This window comes from Bidens hawaiensis, unplaced genomic scaffold (assembly GCF_021521415.1).
Source record: "Bidens hawaiensis isolate Kalapana, Puna unplaced genomic scaffold, B.hawaiensis_p1.1 tig00045537_1, whole genome shotgun sequence".
Classification (NCBI taxonomy): Eukaryota; Viridiplantae; Streptophyta; class Magnoliopsida; order Asterales; family Asteraceae; genus Bidens; species Bidens hawaiensis.
Window position 1 is genome coordinate 35815 of NW_027505946.1, and position 19756 is coordinate 55570.

A 19756-nucleotide genomic window follows, 5' to 3' on the forward strand; every position below is an offset into this window, starting at 1 on the left:
ATGAGCGTCGATTCCTTTTTTCTAATTTTAGTAACTTCAGCTTGAGCTTCTAAACGCCATTCTTTCCCATTGGAAAATGACAATAAATCTGCTTTATTTTACACACTTGATAATCATGATTTATGCTTGATTTGGGATTTAACTTACGAAAAAACTACCACATATTAGAGATAACAAAATATAATATGCAAATAAGAGCAATAAAGTAAACATTTAAACATTTTTTTATAAAAGTATTCGGTTAGTGAACCTCGTGTATTACACATTATAAAGTTCATAAATAATAGATTTAGGGTTTCGCTTAAAAATTGAAATACGAAAACAACAGACATTAAAGAACCAACCTTAAGACATATATGACCAATCAAATCTATAAATACCTAATCTTATTAAATTCAAATCGACAACATATTGAACAATGAGATCTATTAGGGTTTGTAAGCAGCATAGAACACAAAATAAGCAATCCTAAGTAAACACAGGCCGTTTAGACCAAGAATAATTGTGATCCACTAACTTAATTTTGACCTCTTACTCAACCCTGTACAAATGCAAGTTGTTTAGACTAAAAAAAGATGCACCAACTCAATATATTAAATTGTTTTTGTTTATTTATTAAAACATTTGTTTAATTTAATAGGTAAAATGACTAATTTGCCTTCATGTGCAAGGCACATGACATGACTTAACGAGGATTTTTAACTTGGTTAGGCGAAAAGGACAAACACTGAAGGATTTTGAAACGTAAAGGACAAAAAGATCAATTTTGAAGATCAGGGACCACAAATGAAATTTGGCTGAAAGATAAAGGAAAATTTCTGTAATTCTGTCTATAAAACATGTAAAAGGGATGAGTGTATACTTGAAAGAGAAGAATCAATTACAAACATTTTTCAACAAAAAACTGTATTTGCTGTAAACAAAATTTCATAAATACTATAAATTAGGTAAAAGAATGAGATCTATATACTACATGCGGTTCTCAATAAAAGATAACACATAAGGGCACGTTTCCGATCTTAATATTTTGCCAAAACAATTGAATTTATCATTTGGTAACTAATGGATTTTATTGATAAAATTTATATTTAACTCACTAATTACTAAAAATACTAACATAATATGTTGCCAAAACAATTTATTTGACCATTTAACAAAGTTTCGTAATTGGAATAAATTTGAGCAATAGGCTAATGCCTTCTACTGTATGTGTCTATGTGATGCACTTTGATCTCTCCCTAATCAATATAGTTGGGTCAAATTTGCCAACGGGCTTGTCATACAGCAAGAAAAGCCATCAGCCCACTCCATCAACATCAACTAAGTGTAATTTAAAGACCGGACATATCATCATCCCTTTTCAATCCGTGTCTGCATCGCCCTTGAATGAAAGGCACCCCTATACAATTGCACAGCCAACTCTTTATTGAAATATATATAAAAACCATTGGTGGCAACTTCCGACATGACCCGAAACCCAACCCGAAAAAAACAGGTTTTGGGTTGGCTAACACGACCTGTTCAAAAAACAGGTCAGGCTCGGCTCAACCTGTTTTCAAAAAAGGTCGGGTTCGGGTCGACCTGCATGAAAAACGGGTTGACCCATTAACCCGCTTAAATATAAATATTTTTTAATTTTTTTTCAATATTTTATTTTTCTCTTAAAAGTCTTGAAGCGTGATGTAGAACATTATTACTATTCATTCCCCATATTGCCTTTTTCTTTTTCAGCCCCCCTTCAATTCCCATCTAAAATTCCATTTCACTAGATAGGTCCATGACTCTCCAACTAGCCAAGCATGAAAAAATCTTCATTACTAAGCTAAAAACCTTCTATTCCTTTCTTTGGAACTTTTTGTAGAGCAACTTCTTTATTTTCATTACTGGCAAGTTCCTTAAATTATCTTGCCTTTTCATTTCAATTAAATGTTTCTATGATGAATACAATCATCTTTTCTAAAATATGGTGTTAGTAACGGAGAATTATTCTATTATAAATTAGGATTATATGTTGAAATTCAATTGATTTTGGTTGGACGTCGACAATCTTTTATTCTAAAATATGGAGTTAGTAATGGTTTTTTTTGTTTGCTTTGTAGCAACAAGAATTGGTTTGTTAGTCTGTTGTTATAGTTTCTTTCATACATGGAACTATTAGTTTTTTTTTTCTTTTTTAGTTTTTTAAAGATTAAGCTGTTTGTTTCGGAAACAAATGTACATGTTTTGTTTCTTATATACGATAGTAACAATACAATGTTGTTTTGTTATCTAACCAACTCACTATTTTTATTTAGATTATGGAAGAAGATGATCTCAATTCCATGCCTATAAATGATGTCGAAGAAGATTGCGTGTCAATGGAAGATAACGATTCACAAATTCTATATCAAAACACTGAAAGTTCTTCACAAAATCAATATAGAAACAAACCCTTTTCTACTATTTGGAAAAGTTTTACCATTCTTGCACAAGAATAAAATGGACCTCTATACTGTGAGTGCAATAAATGTGGAAGGAGATATGTGGTGGAGAGTAAAAATGAAATTGGTATTTTAAGGCGTCATCTAGCTAGCTGTGCTTTGCTTTGAAGAAATGACTACTTGCAGAAGAAATGAAGATTTAGTGATTGATGATTTCTTGTTGATTTTAGTTTTTGAACTTTTGTTTTGAAGATGGTTACTTGTTTTTGTTTGGAGAGTATTTGTTTGAATTTTGTGGTTTAATTTAATTTGGAATTTTGCGTCTTATTCCTTTGATTTTTGAGTTGTTTAAAAAATATAGGTTAAATAGATCGTGTTCGGGTTGACCCGTATTTATGTGTGTGTAGGTTAGGGTTGAACATTCTGACCCGAATAATAATACAGGTTGGGTTCGGGTTGCACATTTCAACCTGTCAACCCGCAACCCACCAACCCGCTAACCTGCCAACCCGACACGATTGACAGCCCTAATGTTCCATGAATCCACAGCCATGCCGTCATAGTCCACTTCAACAATTTCATGTGAACCAAATCCCTAAATGCTAACCTGCATCAATTCAAATCAGCACCATCACAACATCAGGTCGTCACCGTCACAATCCATGCCGCGGCTCCACTCTTCTCTATCCACGCTGCACGTCGCTGAATTGGAGAACCATAACCGCCGCCGGAATCGCTCACTAATGGCTAATCACATGCTTCTCTCCATCCTAAAGATTAGTTGCCTCGTATTCTTCATTCCAATCTGAGCGAAAACGAACCGAGCCGAGCCGCTCGGTTTCAATTCGAGCCGAGTTCGAGCGGATGCTCGCTCGGTTCAGCTCGGTTCGTAAACAGCCCTATATTTTTGGGCCGAGTGAAATAACTTCACCTTGGCCAAAAGTCCAAGCCATGCTCCACGATATAATAGCAATTAGCCAATTAGCAATGCACATTTGAAGTCCCAACCCGTACTCCACGATATGTTCTACTTATTTCCATTTAGATATTCATTTTCATTTCTTTCTTTTAATTATTTTCTTTATTTGCATACTAGTTCCAGTAGTTACGTGGACTTTATGATGCTTATTATTTTTATTTTCTTTTAAGAGTAGTGGAGTTATTATTATTATTATTATTATTATTATTAATTCTCTTAGTATATAAAAAATGGCAAGAGCTTAGAATGAAGAAATATGAATAGATTTTGAGTTAAAATTGATTCGTCTATGCTAGCTCAGTTGTGACGTGTTGGGAGTTGTAGTGGTGTATGTGTATCTTCGGTTAGATGTCGTCTTCCTATTGTTCGTTTATGTGGTGATTTCTGTATCAGAAACCAGCATTAGATCTATCTGTTTCTACTCGTTTAATTTAATCCAATAACATTTTCGTTCCGCCTGGTCTGGTGTATATCAAATTCTATAATTAAATTGCTTGAAAATATGAAGCTTTCAACAATTTATCCACCGATATCTATCTAACCATATGGGATTAGAGTCGTTGCCCTCCTATGGCTATGAAGTATAAACGACCGTATTTTGGATCTTTATAAAGAGTACCATAATAGTGTTGAGTTATCCTACAAAGAGCCACTACAATGAGAAAAGTAAAAATGATTTGTGACTATACATCTAATCTTATGCTGTAACTTTTGTGTTCTTTGATTCTCTACATCTCAACTGACCTCATCAAACCAAAAACCCTTCCAAAAAGCTAAGCCCACCATACCTTTAAGCCCAGCGATCAAGCACTCCCGCCTCCAAAAACGGAAGAGGGAAATGAGTTATGTAAGGATCTACCAAAAGTGAGAGTGTCCAAACGCAGTTATATGAGCATCGACTTGATAATTTGTCTAGTGAGAAAGTTAGGAACCCCCCCCCCCCTCCCCAAAAACCTAAACCTAAAAGCTAAACCCGAAAACCTAACCCTAAAAGCTAAACAAAACAAAAATCTAAACCCCTTAATGGCCCATTTCTCCGTTTTTTAATTAAGACAACAGGGGGAAATTTTTATTTTATTTTTTACTTTTTTATTTTTTTGATTTATATTTTGAGTTATGCTTTTTTTTTATCGTTTTTTTCTTTTTGATTTTTTATGGCTTTTTGATCTTAACACCATTTAAGGCCACAAATCCTTCTCACCCTTCTCATTTGTTATTTTTATTACCCTTTTATATTTTAACATTTACTTAGATAAATACTTAGGATAATTGCCTAAAAAAATCCTAGGTATCGCTCTCTTGTCGCTCCACTCCCCCTATCGTGCCACCAGATTGTTCCAATTCTAATAGCGAGCTCTCATTCATTTGACTCATTTAAATTAAAAAAGTAAGCGGGTTATAAGTCTCACCAAAAATCAGATAGCCCTTAAATGGGTTATATCATCTCATTTATTTGTGAATCCCTTTCATCATCAGACAATAATATATGCGGGCCATGGGTCTCCCCAAACCCGGATAGCCTTTGAAAGGGTTATAACATCTCATTTATTTGTGAAACTCTTTCATCATCAACCCCTAATTTAATTTCTCTACTCTACATATTCTCCGTCACCGGTCTATCTTCCCTATCACCAGTTAATTCCGATTATCACCCACCATCGCCAATCTCCCCTCTCATGCATCAACCACCGTCGTCACCTACATTAACTACCCCTTCTTTGTTGGATTTATCCTGAATCGACCATCAGTTCAAATCTGGTCGCCTATTAGCCCCCCCCCCCCCCTCTTTTATTTATGAAGCCCTATTCGGGTCAATCAGTTTCCATCTTCATCACTCATACCACCACCACTACGCCAAGCTTGATTCCAAGCCTAGAACGATTGTTACCTTTGGCATATTACGAGCATACTATGCTATCTTAAATTTATAAAAACATGCCTTATTTTGTTTTTGATGTTAATGCTTTCTGATAGAAATACGTGTTAAATATTAGTTCATTAAAAATTAACATGAACAGTTTATGAACATAAACGAACGCAAACAAACTTAATTGAACAAAGGTAAACGAACATAAATATGCATATATGGACAAACGTAAACCAACACAAACAAACATAAGAGTACACAAATAAACACACTTAAATGAATACAAACGAAAAAATATATAATATTAAATAGATAATTCATTCAATGTTTCATCCAAAAATGAACATAAACGCAGATAACCAAACAAAAATATGTTAAAATATTTTACAAACTTCCTTACAATAAATTAGATTAAAATCCAAAACAAATATATTCACAATATTAAAAACTTAAAAAAGAAAAACTTCAATCATTTCAATTTGTTTGAAAAGAGAAAAAATAGGTAATATCTATACCTAAATATTAATCCAAATTACCATGAATCTCAATGACCAAGAATTGGTAATTGACACGATAAGTAACTAGAAAAACACAGAAGTTCACGGAAAGATTTCCTTTTATGAATTGTGCAATTCATTTCAAATAAGTCGTATCTTGCTCAGACCAATAAATAGAGCTGAGGTTATAGTTAAAGCCGTTAGTAGAAAACCGAAATAACTAGTTATATTAGGCATCAAGGAGCTAAATGAAATATGTTATTTTTATACATATGTTTATAAAAAAACACTTACCTGAGTTTCAATTTTTACAAAATAGGAGAGAAACAAAAATACCAATTGCAGGCTTTTGATTCAAATATCATTATAGACAGCACTAACAAGGATAAAGTCACAGCTTTAGAAAAAGAAATTGATTAATCGTCTGTAACATCTACGCATACCGCGTTTGCAATCAGCGAATGCATTCTTGGATCATTTGGTCGTGTAATTTCGTTTTAAAATGAAACTCTTTTTGAATCATTATGGAATCAAATTAGAAAATTATTACTTTTTTTTATCGAATCTATTTTCAATTTTAGAGTGAACAGTAATCTTATAAAACTTTTACTTTCATTTTAACTAATTAGATTTCGTAATAGGTTCACTCATATAATATCTTGAATGAATGAGAACAAAAGGTGATCACACGATCACTCGAAAAAAAATAGGTTGGTTCAACTATATTATAAGACTAGTCATTTCTATTATCTTTTGCTTTAGAAGTTCTAGTTTGTATCTTTCTTATTAGAAATCCGCCTCTTTGTAGTTAGGTCAAAAAAGAGCCTTCAGATTTCAGATTTTGATCTAATACAACAATGCATGCATTAGTGATTCCAATTATTTCATTCGTTGTTCTTTTTTGTTTATCGAAGAAAATTTCCTATTATTCCATGTTACTGGACGACTAACCACTTCCTTAAAAGATAAAAAAAGATTCCAACAAAAAGCGCTTATACAACTATGAATAACAAAGATTTATAGATCTAAAATCTACTTACATTTGCGGTAATATTCTAATCATTTCATGAATTATTAGAAACTCACTTATCAGATTCACATTTTACCCTATCCTTAGTATATAGCCCTAAACTTATAATGGCGAGAAATAGATTATTTGAAATTCAATAATTTTCTATTGAATGGGACATTCTTTTACATCGACAAAAAACAAGTAAAGGAAGAAAGAAATTATTTAGCACCTTTTTCCAATACTTATTGAAAGTGCATTGTTGTGTCAGAAGAAGGATAGCTATACTGATTCGGTATACTCTAAAGACGCCCGCGGTACAATATTGACGATCTCACAAAGATTTTTTCAGTGAATTTACATTTACAGATCCAATCTTTTACGGAATCGATACCCTTTTGAATGTACAAGAATATGTGGAGCTCAGCATGTCTAGAAGCACGGAAGAACGTTCTTTTGCTGATATTATTACTAGTATTCGCTACTGGGTCATTCATAACATTACTATACCTTCCCTATTCATTGCGGGCTGGTTATTCGTTAGCACTGGTTTAGCTTACGTGTTTCCGCGGCCGAATCCACTTTGAATTTGATAAATGCATTGCTTGTGAAGTATGTTCGTGTATGTCCTATAGATCTGCCCCGTTGTTGATTGGAAATTGGAAATTGATATTAGAAAGAGACGATTGCTTAATTACAGTATTGATTTCGGAATATGTATATTTTGTGGTAATTGAGTTGAGTATTGTCCAACAAATTGTTTATCAATGACTGAAGAATATGAACTTTCTACTTATGATCGTCACGAATTGAATTATAATCAAATTGCTTTGGGTCGGTTACCAATGTCAATAATTGACGATTACACCATTCGAACAATTTTAAATTTGCCTGAAATAAAAACTTAAGAACTCATTTTGATCTAAAAGAATGAAGGTTTTTGTTTGGTGAATAACTCTATAGAATAGTAACAAAGTTTTAGAATTGTTCCAATCAGGTCATTCATAAAATATTTTATTTCAATCAAGTCATTAAAGTTTTCTCTGTGTTCCAATCCAGTATATTTTATCTAGATAGCAGGTTATCTCGTTTTTTTTTTAAATATTTCAACATTGCATAATATTATTTTTAAAAAAATTGAAAAAGTTCGTAAAAATCGAGAAAATTAATTTTTAAATTGCGAAAAATTACAAAAAATTTTGAAAAATTAAGAAAAAAAGTAAGAAATCACTTTTTTAAGTTACGGTTTTTTTTATAAGAAACCACCAATTCTTTAAGAAAAAATTGAAAAAAAAATACTTTGGTGATATAAAAAAATTGACATGCTAACGTTTTTAATGTATTTTGGCGTTTAAGTATTCTATTAGTAACAGTGCACCAGCTAAAGTTTAAATTTTATCATTATCTAGTCATTTTCTTTTTATGATAATATAATTAATACGTTTCTAACCTTTTTGTTTGGAAGCGATTAATAATTCTACTATTAAATATTTTAATATCACTTAAGTATTTTTTTTTTTCAAATTATTTTTAAAGAATTGGTGGTCTCTTATAAAAAACCGTAACTTAAAAAAAGGTGATTTATTACCTTTTATTTTTGTATTTTTATTTTTTTTCCTTTTTTGCAAATTTTCGGATTCCTTTTCGCAATTTAAAATTTATTTTTTCTCAATTTTTAGAAAAAAAAAATATAGATAACTTGCTATCCAGGTAAAATATCTTGGATTAGAACACAAAGGAAACTTTAGTGACTTGATTGGAACAAAATATCTTATGAGTGATCTGATTGAAACAATTTCAAAACTTGGTTACTATTCTATAGAGTAATTCCAATTAAAAACAACAAATGAAAAGACACCCATAATACAAGGGCTAAAAGCTAGTAAAGCTATACCTAAATAATCTATAGCATTTTTACACTTATTTTTAACTATATATATATATGGTAAGGTTAAAATAAAAACCTACTTGAATTGTGAAAACTCTAGAAACCCATTCTCAACCACATGTTTTTAATTAAAGTTAAATCTTGTGGCCTACAATTAAAGTGAATAAAAAATATAAATATAATTTTTTCTTTCTCCTGAAAACATATATAAAAATTAGTAAAAAAATGTTAAAAAATAGCAAAACAATTTTTTATTAGTTTTCGATGTTTTGTATTAAATGTTACAACATATATTACGTGTGTAAAAAAAACGATGTTACATAGGGTTTTCGCAACTCAAGTGATTTTTCATTCTATACTTCCCCTATAATTGCCTACATAAAAATTTTGCGTGTCGCGATGTTGTTGCTCCCTACCCCTCTCGGGCCACCAGATTGCTTCATTCATGAATGATGGCTTCTTATGCGTTTGACCCAAATTCTCGGGTATGGGTCTTACCAAACCCGGATAATCCTTAAACGGGTTATAACATCTCATTTATTTATAAAACTTTTCATGATCAAACAATAATTTTCGTGAGGTCATGAGTCTCACCAAACCTGGATAATTCTTAAACGGGTTATAACCTCTCAGTTATTTGTGAAACCCCTTAATCATGAAACAATAATTTTCACGGCTCATGGGTCTCACCAAACATGGATGACCCTTAAACAGGTTATAAGACCTCATTTATTTGTGAAATCCTTTTAATATCAAACCTTAATATAATTTCTCTCATCTACATATTCTCTGTCGCCGGTCTATCCTCTCAATCACCGGTTTACTTATCATTACCGCCCACCATCGTCAACCTCCCTTCTCATGCATCAACCATCATCGTAACCTCATTAACCGCCCCCTTTTCATAAGACAAATATTTGTGTTCATGTTTGTTCGTTTTAAAAAAATCAGCATATTCGTGTTCGTTTATGTTGGTTCGTTAAAAACCTAAGAAACCTACACGTCTCAATTGAAGAACCCTGACGTTAAATAATATAATTAATGTAACAAATTACTATATACGTATTAAATTAAAACAAAGCTACATTAAAAATAAAACAAATCATTATAAAATATAAAAATAGCACAAAAACGATTAAAAACAAAACCTAAATAAAACCAAAACATGGTATTTTATATATGCTTCAACTTCTTACCAAATATTGTATAAATAATAAAAGAGGTGAGAATTATAATAAATTTAATTATTTAATTAATTGGTAATGTGTCGGTGGAACCTGCAAAAGTATTATTAAGTAAATAAATAAGTCAAATAAGAACTAAAACGAAAAAAAATCATGAAAATAGTGTATCTGAAAAAGAAAAGGTTGATGAGTAACATGTTTAATGGGGCAAGCTTGTAAAGTTCCATACATAAAAGATTCTAAGTGGTTAGAATTGCTATGGTGTGCCAATAATTTTTTTTTTAAGAGAGCACGTCACAAGGGTCAAAATGTATACAATGGACTCATGTACTCCTAAAAGAAAGAATATACTTTTGTATACATTTATAAAATGGAATCCTAATTCATATTTATATAATAATTTATACAATGTATCCTCGTTTATATCCATATGAAAGAAAAGGTCCTTGACCTTTTTGTGTCACCCTTTTCAGTGTCTCATCCCATCACTAAAACTAGATGAACAACCTTTTCTCTGTCCAAAGTCAAGGACATCTGCAAAGTCTCATAGGGAGCTCTGCTTTCTTTCCCATGAACAATCCATTGCATGCTTACAGTGACGGAGCCATGAATCTTTTTTTATAGGTTCGGATTTGCTAGTGCTTTATTATTTTTCCGGCAAGTTTTCAGGAGTGAATGGTGTGGGTCGGGTCAATCATTGGGTCAGATAAATAAAATGTAATATCACTATCGTAACAAAAATATGCAAAGTCATATTAAATAAAAATATGTTACATATTATAATTGTTCCTTATGCATTTTCATGTTTTGAAAATAATATCTTCAATCGCGAGTTTAAAAAAGAACTCATTTTTTAATATAACAAGTATAAACATCATTCTTATTATCGTCACCTAAATAATTACGCAAATCCGTCTTCACATGCTTTATTGAAGAAAAACATTTCACAAACGACAGACCAACGGATATTGGTTGTTGGCGATCGTTGAAACCTTGAGGCAAACCGGCGAAGGCGATGGCTTTCTGGTCGACCAAAAGAAGCTGATCGGCCGCTGAGGCGATGACCAATGTTTTTGTTTATTTATTTATTTAGGCATTATGTTTAAAAATATTAATTGTGTTGGTCTTATCAACCCATTCTATAAGTAATTTGAGCTTTTATATATGAGTTATTATTGGCTTATATATGATGCTTGTTAATAATTTTATAGTTTTTTTAAAGCTTTTTATATTTTATAAAAGGAATATTCGTTACCTAAAAATATAACTAAATTTTTCACAACCAATGGGTCGAATATATTTTTATAAAACGATACTGGGCTTGCTCGTCGAAAAAGAATGGATTCGCTCGTTAATTCGACACTATCGGCTATATAAAACTGAAAAAACTCGTCGAAAAAGAATGGATTCGCTCGTTAATTCGACACTATCGGCTATATAAAACTGAAAAAATATCGGGTTTGGCCAAACCCGGTGGAGACAATGTGGCTCCGCCACTGCATGCTCCCCCCTTCCCTTTCTCTCTTCTATGTTGACCGCCCTCTTTTCATGTTGGGGTCTCCAAACCACCTATTATGAGCGCTCTAATAAAAGTCGTCTATGCATAAACCTTTAATTTAAAAATAAAAATCACAAATAATAGAGATGAATTTAGAAATAATCTTGATTTTGGTTAAACCATATATCACTTTGATAAAAAAATATTTGAACATTAATGGGTATCGTTTCTAAAAATAAATTTGATTTGGTTGAGTACCTAAAACAAAATATTGACTATCCAGTTATAGAAAATATAATGGAAGATGCTAAAATACACATGTACGTCAGCAGCGGAGTAAAGCCCATGATATGATGTCTTTGTCCGCCATTTTCTTCCTTTTTCTTTACTTTTCCTCCAATCCAATCCAATCCAATCCAATTCATAATTTAATTTTTCAACTTCTACTCCACTGCTCTGTTCCTGTCACCCAAACAAATAAAATAAATCTTGAATTGAAAACATGGAACAAGAAGAAGGGATGTTCGTGAAGGTGATGACGGATGAACAAATGGAAATTCTTCGGAAACAAATTGCTATTTATGCCACCATTTGTGAGCAACTTGTTGACTTGCACAAGTCACTTACTTCTCATCATGATCTTTCAGGTTTGTTATTAACGCATCTGGATCATAGGTTTGCTGGGTGGACTTTTGTTTCAGAAATGATTTGGGTGTTAATAAAATGGGATTTTTTTAGTTTATTTTCATTCTTTGAGTTTCTAATCATGGCACCTTGATGATCAAAATTGTTAGGTTTTTGAATAAAAAAGGTTTGATGATTTTTGTTTGTATAAGGGTGTTTGACATTATGCGAAGTTTCGGATATTCCAACGTTTGGGAATCCGCGTATCCAAATTTCAGATAGTGTAATGGATATCCGAAAATCTAAAAAAAAAAAAACAAATCAAATCTAGAACGAATGATCAAACTGCAAGTCGTTCAGTCGTCCACCATCTAATTCCGATAATCACCACCATCCACCGCTGTCACACCTTACTGGCAAAAATTCGAGATGCGGTGTCGTTGAATCAGGCCGACATCTTGATGATATGGAATAATTGTGTAAGATAGAGTGATAGGTGATGGCGGCCTATGTTGTTAGTAGTTTGCCAATGTTTCAGATGGTTTAAGGGTGTTTCCAAATGGTAAATAACTAAATATGCTTAAATATATAAATAATTTAAAAAAACTAAATTTAAAATTTCCGATATCGGATATCCGAAATATCCGAAAAATTCCAAAATCACTATCCGAATTCGAATCCGAAAATTTCGATTTGGATTGTCGGATATTTTGGATACGGATTCAGATTCGGATTCGGATTTTTATGAACACCACTAACTGGCAGACCTATCACCTGTGATTATCTAATTTTACACAACCCAATGTCAAATTTTTATGACATAATAAAAAATACAATAATTAAAAAACACATAATAATATAATTAAAAATTACGAGGTCATTCAAAATGAAAAAGAAACATTACAAATTTCTAAAATTGTTTAAGGTATTTTTATCTTTTGAAAACGATTCTTTACGAAACATTGGCAGACTACTAACAACAATGGTTAAGCAAAAAAAAACAAACAAACAAACAAACAAAAACAAAAAGCCGGTTTACCAAGACTAGAAATCAAGACCTTAGGCTTAGCAATGTAGAAGGTAAAGGAGACTACTAAACCTGAACTTTTTCTTATGAGTCACTCCTAAAATTCTTATGGGTCCACTCAAAAATTTTTATTTATCGCTTCACGTGAACCCGTTGGGCTCTTAGTAGGTCTGGCCATGATCACTCCATATATCATGCGGGTCGTCTAAGGGTTGTGTAAGCCTTATAACTTATACATAACATTGCATTGTCACATCCCATCATTTCAATAAAGTTATACAAGTCTATATAGACCGTATAACTCTTACAAACCACCTTAAATGATTCGTAATAGAACTTTAAATAGTTTTCGTACGTTCCGTAATCGTATAACCTTTTTCACATATCATAGGAGCCGTATAAAGATTATATGGACGATAGAACTAGGGGCGGCAAATGTGATCCATTGGTTTGAATGGGTTGTATTAAAATGTATATAATGGGTCGGAATGAATCAAACTAAAAATAGAAAAGGATTGAAACGGGTCAAAATGGGTTAACATTTTTGAGCTTTTTTTTATTTTTTATTTTTATTTTTTATGGAACGAGAAAAACGGAGGAAACTTTTTAGTTTTTTTACTTTTTTAGTTTTTGATTTATATTTCGAGTTATGATTTTTTAATTATTTTTTTTGAATTTTTTAATAAGAGGTTTTTGAAATGGGTCAAAATGAGTTGAGATTTCAGAAACGACTCATTAAAAAATTCAAAAAAAAAAATAATTAAAAAATCATAACTCGACATATAAATCGAAAACTAAAAAAGTAAAAAAACTAAAAATTTTCTTCCGTTTTTCTCATTCCATAAAAAAAATCAAAAAAATGTCAATCCTTTTCTTTTTTAGTTTGACCAATTCTGATCAATTATATACATTTTAATACAATACATTCAATCCTATGGGTCACATTTGCCACCCCTAGATAGAAGCATATAGAAATGGTTATACGAGCCGCATCACCTGTTAGTGATGTGTAGGCAGTGTTTCAATGGTGTCCATATAGAAATAGAATTTTCCAAAGGTTTGATTTATGAATTGATTAATCAAATTTAACTGCTCCCGTTAGTAGGATATTGAAGGATCAGCAACTTTACAGTTTGCTGCACTTTTTAATTATATGATGCATGGAATGTTTCTTCTGCTTTCAGTAAAAATCTTGATTATCTTCATGCAGGAGTCAGGCTTGGGAACATATACACTGACCCGTCGTTCACAACCGGCGGCCACAAATTCTCCGGCCGACAACGTTGGACCCCAACACCGGTTCAACTTCAGATTCTCGAACGACTATTTGACCAAGGCAACGGGACGCCAAGCAAACAAAAAATCAAAGAAATCACATCTGAATTATCACAACACGGCCAGATTTCTGAAACAAATGTTTATAACTGGTTTCAAAACCGGCGTGCCCGATCAAAGAGGAAGCAACAGGTCTCTACAACTAATAATAATAATATTAACAATGGTGAATCTGAAGTTGAAGCAGAAGTTGAGTCACCCAAACCACAGCAGAATCCAACATCAGTAGCTGATGATAACAACGCGTGTTTTCACAACCCGAATTTAAGCTCTGCGGAACAAAGGGCGAAAAAAGTTGAGCTTGTTTCCCCCTATGATGATAGTTCAAACCCATCTGAGAATCCAGGTCAGATGCTGTATTATGGAACTATGGTATCAAATCCAAGTAAGTTTGAAATCGCAAGTAAACCAATTTGTGTAAATCGTTAATCTGAACCTGACCCATGTAACCCATTTATCTAAATGAATTAAACGGGTTGTAAAAGGGTTGATGAGTTATAAATGTGTCGACCTTTGTTAATAAAACGGATTAAATACAATCCGGACACAACCTGTTTAATTAAACGTGTTATTCCGAAAATGGCATGCTTACTAATCCAATAAGATATGACAACCCAAACCCTAATCATTACATGTCACACGTGATGTCGGAATTTGTCACACCTAATTTTATTATTCTAATTTTAAATGGGTTAAGCAGGTTAAGGTGAACGCCTATGACACATTTAATTAAATAAATATGTTAAATAGGTCAACCCAAACACGACTTATTTAATAAACGGATTAGATATGACAATCCAAAATTTGTTAAACAAGTCAACCGAAAACGACATGTTTATTAACGTGTTTTATCAATGTAACATTTTTTTTGTATCGTATAAATGTACAACATTCTTAGCAGCAGGTACATCCTATAATGCCACGATGGACCGTTTAATCGGAAAGATTGAGATTCCAGGGAGCTACCAATCATATATGCAAGGTGGTGAGTACAACATGACAAGCTAGCTAAGTGTTAAAAGCCCAAATATCAAGAACTGGCTTATTTCAGACTAATTTCCATTTAACAACCTATATATAGACATTGTGATTTTATAACGGTTTGTTAAACGTTTCATGTCCTCGTGTTTTGTGGATGTCATATATATCGTACGCTTTTTTTTGTTTTCTGTTTTGTTTTGTTTTTTGTTTTTTTTAAGTATGGTGTTTGATAATCACATTCTAATTATTGTTGTGTTGTATGGACTATGGAGGATATCCTATAAGTACATAAACATTTCTTCTTTTTTGTTTCTTTTAACGGCGGAACCTAACATGTTTCATAGTATGACAATTAGATTACAATGTGTAGATTTAGATCACCTAGCCACGAACGGTAAACAAAAATGCGAAATTAATCTTCGTTTGGCTAAACTTTTTTCCGACCCGAATGAACCAATGAGGATGCAAACAAATAGGTAAGTTAAATGAAACAATAGACACAAAAATTTTAGCATGGAAAACCTCTAAAGAGACACTAAAATTTTAGCGTGGAAAACGTCTCAATGCGAGAGTAAAAACCACGGGAATACTAGAGTGGCTTCAAATCCACTATCACCAATAATAGCAATACAAAATTTTCTCTAGGTAAAACTAGAGGCATACACAAATCACCATATACTTGGAACAAACAATCTTCAAGTATATGGTATCAAACTACGAAAGAATAAACGAGTAAACAACACTATACCATTATTGTTATTATCGGAAACGTTACCAATATTCGTTTTTATAGTTATTTATTACTTTAAAACAATTTTTTATGGGTTCATACTTACATTAGACAATGCTTATTTGATAAAATCGTTGAAAATAAATATTTGTTTATCTTAAACAATACTGAGTATGAGTATCGTAACCCACCGAAGTGTGTTTAGAATGATGTATTCTTTTTGTCTCGTAAACTATATTGATTGCCGCCGGCAACGAATCGAGCAACACTGATACCGACCGAACAATATCGATACCGTTATTACTGGAACCAGTGCCACATTTGTTTTTATAGTTTTCGATCGATGTAACATATTTTGTTTTTAAGATATAATGTTTTATAAAATTCCGAATATACTTAATATCGTCTAAGTTTCAATATAAGTTTTATTCAAAACTGAACCAACGTAATATACATGCACAACTTACTCGTTTAGAGCAAAATTTTAAATTAGTTTTTTCTTATTTCTAAAATAAAAAGCTCAAATTAAATATATCTAAATTACTATTTTCGTAAGGTATCTTCATAGCAAAATGAAAACCCCAAATATATTGTATTTAACAAAGGTTTTTATTAGAAAACAATATATGTTTGACACAATTGTTTTAACTTTTAAAGCTAAAACACCATTGTTTTAACTTCGTGATATCCTTTTATTTCTGTTTTAATCATATGCCAAAATACATACTATAGTTTTATATACATTTCCTTTCACCCATTGTATGGAAGTATATGGCAACTTTACGTTCTTATTAGTATGACAATTTGAGTGAGAATGTCTAATGACGATAATGCCCTCAACTTTTTTGCGCATGCCTCTAATTTTTGTTAACATTTAACGGAAGTTAAAGTTAGTACCTAATATTGTTACAAAATTAAAACCTTAGCACCCATACCTGTGACATATAAGCCTTAGTACACAATCTTGTTACTTTTGGCAAACGTTAGGGACTAACTGCGTAATTGTGTCTTATATTTACCATGTCCAAGTACTCTCCGAGTACTCCCCAAGTACTCCGAGTACACTCAACTCCTCAGTCAGCCGCCTAAAGTCCACCTAGCGACTTTTACAACCTTACTTGTACCTATACCGTATAATTCACAAAACTCCGTAATCATAAGAAGGGCCAAGAATGCTCTTAGAGCTGCAACAAATTGAAATTGTCTAACAATATTAATTATTAAATATATATAACTAGCTTTTAACCCCCATATTACGGGGTTGTTTTATATCATTTGTTTCTAATATTTATAAACTTTTGGATTTAAAATTTATTTATTTTAAAAAGTTAATAATATACTTAGGATTTGATGATTAAAGGTTTTCACAAATAAATAAGATTTTATAACTGGTTTAAAAGTTACATGGGTTTGATGAGATCCATGACCCGTTTTTTTACTATAAAATTATTTTTTAATTATAAATAATATCTTTTTTTAAATCGGATATTAATTTTTAGTATATCCCTATTTTATAAAATATTCATATCAAATATTTGATGAGATTAATTTTTAATTTAATGAAATGCTATAACCTGTTAAAAAGCAGTGTGATTTTGATGAGACTCGTACCTTTGAATTCGGATTAAACGAGAAGTTTTCTTTTAAATACAATTTAAGGTTAATATTTAAGATTATAAATATACACACATTTCATCTCTCATAAATAACTACTTGCAGACCATTTTCCTTCACATCTCAAAACCCTAATTTTAACAACCTCTTTTTATCAAGATCAGGTACGTAACTCCTCTCCAATTCCTTCAATTGTCGTTGAATCAATCTCTATTTGCTCAATCTAATTGTGTAATTAAATAAACCACACATGCTTAACCAATAGCTCGATTCAATTTATGGGAATTTGTTGAATCAAGCTTGTGATTATCCTTTCCTTTTGTGCATATTGTTTTGATCGAATTGGGTATTGGTTTAATGCATCCAGTTGTGCAAATTCAAATTGAATTGGGGTTTTTTTTTTCTAATTATGTTTGTTGTTTATATATGGAATCGAATCTGAATTATGTGAATCTGAGTATGGTTGTGATAAAGCTGCGTAATTTGGTCGAATCGGTTGTTAGGGTTTCTAAAAGATTTGAACAATTGGTTCTTAATTTTGATTATGATTTCTGTGCAGAGAAAGTTGACACCAACTCTGTTTGATTTAATTACTTTGATGTGATAATAATGGAAGAGAACGCTTGCGGTGTTAATCATGTGGATTCGGATGTTCTGTTGCCTCCGCGGAAGCGGTTGCTTGCGTGTTTGAAGAGGCAAGGCAGCGACATCAATGGAGATTCAAACTCAAACTCAAACTCAAACTCGAATTCGAATCCTGATTCGCCGGCCGTTCACCACTCGTTGGACCAGCTAGACGCGCGCATCAGTTACTTGTTAAAAGCACATTTGAGCAATGACAACCCTTCACAAGAGGAGATCGTGAGCGCCTCCCGAGCAGCAGCTGAGGCGGCTGTTAAGGTTGCACTGGCTGCACGAACTGCAGCTCAGGCGAAGGCGGTAGTTGCAGCAAAAGCCATGGCTGCCGCAAAGAAGGCTCTGGAGTTCGTAGCAAACGTTGAAGACGGTCAAGAGTTATCATTGTCTTTAGAACAACAATTAAGAAAAAGTAAAACACAAAAGCAAATCGATGTTCAGATGTTGTATGATAATAGTAATAATAGCCCGAGGTTAGAAAATGGTAAAGCAAATGATGAACAATTAGCACGTAAGTTGCATCAAGCTATTAACAGCTCACCAAGAATTTCAAACTCTTCTGATGTGAAGAATCATAAGCACAAAAGGCTTAAAACCTCAGAAAACGGGTCACATGTGGAAAACGGGTCAAAGGCGAAGGGTGGTGATGCTGATGTCACTGTCAAAAAGAGGGGGAGGGTGAAACAAAAGAAGTTACCCTTAAGCGTTTGCCAATCTAGGGATCAAGCAGGCCCGCAAGGAGATGTTATTAGAAGCCCGTTATCTGCCGGGCCCAGTGAGATGGGCCCATTGTGGAAATGTAAGGCGTTTAAGGCGCCTGCTTGTGTAAAGAAAAACAATGTTATGCAGTTGTGATGATCGTGTTTTAGTATAAAACATTTGCGTTTGGACAGCAGTGGGGCCCAGGTAATCCGATTTTATGATTTCGAATAGACAGAATCAGATGATGTTTAATATGTGTGCTTCAATTAAGGTTGTTATAATCTTATAATATTTGAGTCTATACAGTAGGGGTATTTAGGTAATTTTGTTATGCATACGTTTCGATAGGCAGAAAATTACAGTGATGTATAAGGGTATTTTGGTAGTTTTTAAACATTAGTAGAAGAAATTAATCTATGAAATGGGACTAAATGTGTTACTTTTTTGAAAATGTCTAGTCTAAAAATGTATTTTCTTATCAAATCAGTAATTTGGGTAAACCACAGGGACCAACCATGTAATTCGTTCTTTCTTGTAGTTATCAGATAATTACTTTCCTGGCGTGACATAATGACCTATTTACCCTTGACAATAATAATAATAATAATAATTTTTAATGTCAGATTGTCAGATTTGCAGGGTTAAATTGAAGTTGTAGAGAATGACGGCAGTGAGATGATTAGCCAGGTGATTGATCAAAAGACTTGTTGTAGTGATAGAAATGCTTGAAATTGTTGGTGATCTTTTACTCAATAATAATAATAA

At 32.4% G+C, this 19756-nt stretch overlaps 2 protein-coding genes across 3 annotated transcripts; both read left to right on the forward strand.

Moving 5' to 3' along the window:
• Nucleotides 1-11844: 11844 nt before the first annotated feature.
• On the forward strand, nucleotides 11845-15349 carry LOC143616077 (WUSCHEL-related homeobox 8-like). Of its 2 annotated transcripts, none has more exons than XM_077089026.1 (3): nucleotides 11845-11989; nucleotides 14204-14713; nucleotides 15230-15349. In XM_077089026.1, exons 1-3 carry the CDS (start codon nucleotides 11845-11847, stop codon nucleotides 15334-15336), a joined length of 762 nt encoding a protein of 253 aa, XP_076945141.1. In that variant the 3' UTR covers nucleotides 15337-15349. The 2 variants fall into 2 exon arrangements, with proteins under 2 accessions (XP_076945141.1, XP_076945140.1); XM_077089025.1 differs by having other exon boundaries at nucleotides 15227-15343.
• Nucleotides 15350-18262: 2913 nt separating this feature from the next.
• Nucleotides 18263-19756, forward strand: LOC143616072 (uncharacterized). The gene is made up of 2 exons (XM_077089019.1): nucleotides 18263-19195; nucleotides 19615-19756. The coding sequence occupies exon 1, from the start codon at nucleotides 18263-18265 to the stop codon at nucleotides 19142-19144; it is 882 nt and encodes a 293-aa protein (XP_076945134.1). The 3' UTR covers nucleotides 19145-19195; nucleotides 19615-19756.

Excerpts from the sequence above, each read along its gene's own strand:
- LOC143616077 (XM_077089025.1), top strand. The coding sequence starts at position 11,845 with ATGGAACAAGAAGAAGGGATGTTCGTGAAGGTGATGACGGATGAACAA. Across the intron at positions 11,990-14,203 it reads TTCTCATCATGATCTTTCAG|GAGTCAGGCTTGGGAACATA; the intron begins GTTTGTTATTAA and ends ATCTTCATGCAG. Across the intron at positions 14,714-15,226 it reads AACTATGGTATCAAATCCAA|CAGCAGGTACATCCTATAAT; the intron begins GTAAGTTTGAAA and ends CAACATTCTTAG.
- LOC143616072 (XM_077089019.1), top strand. The coding sequence starts at position 18,263 with ATGGAAGAGAACGCTTGCGGTGTTAATCATGTGGATTCGGATGTTCTG.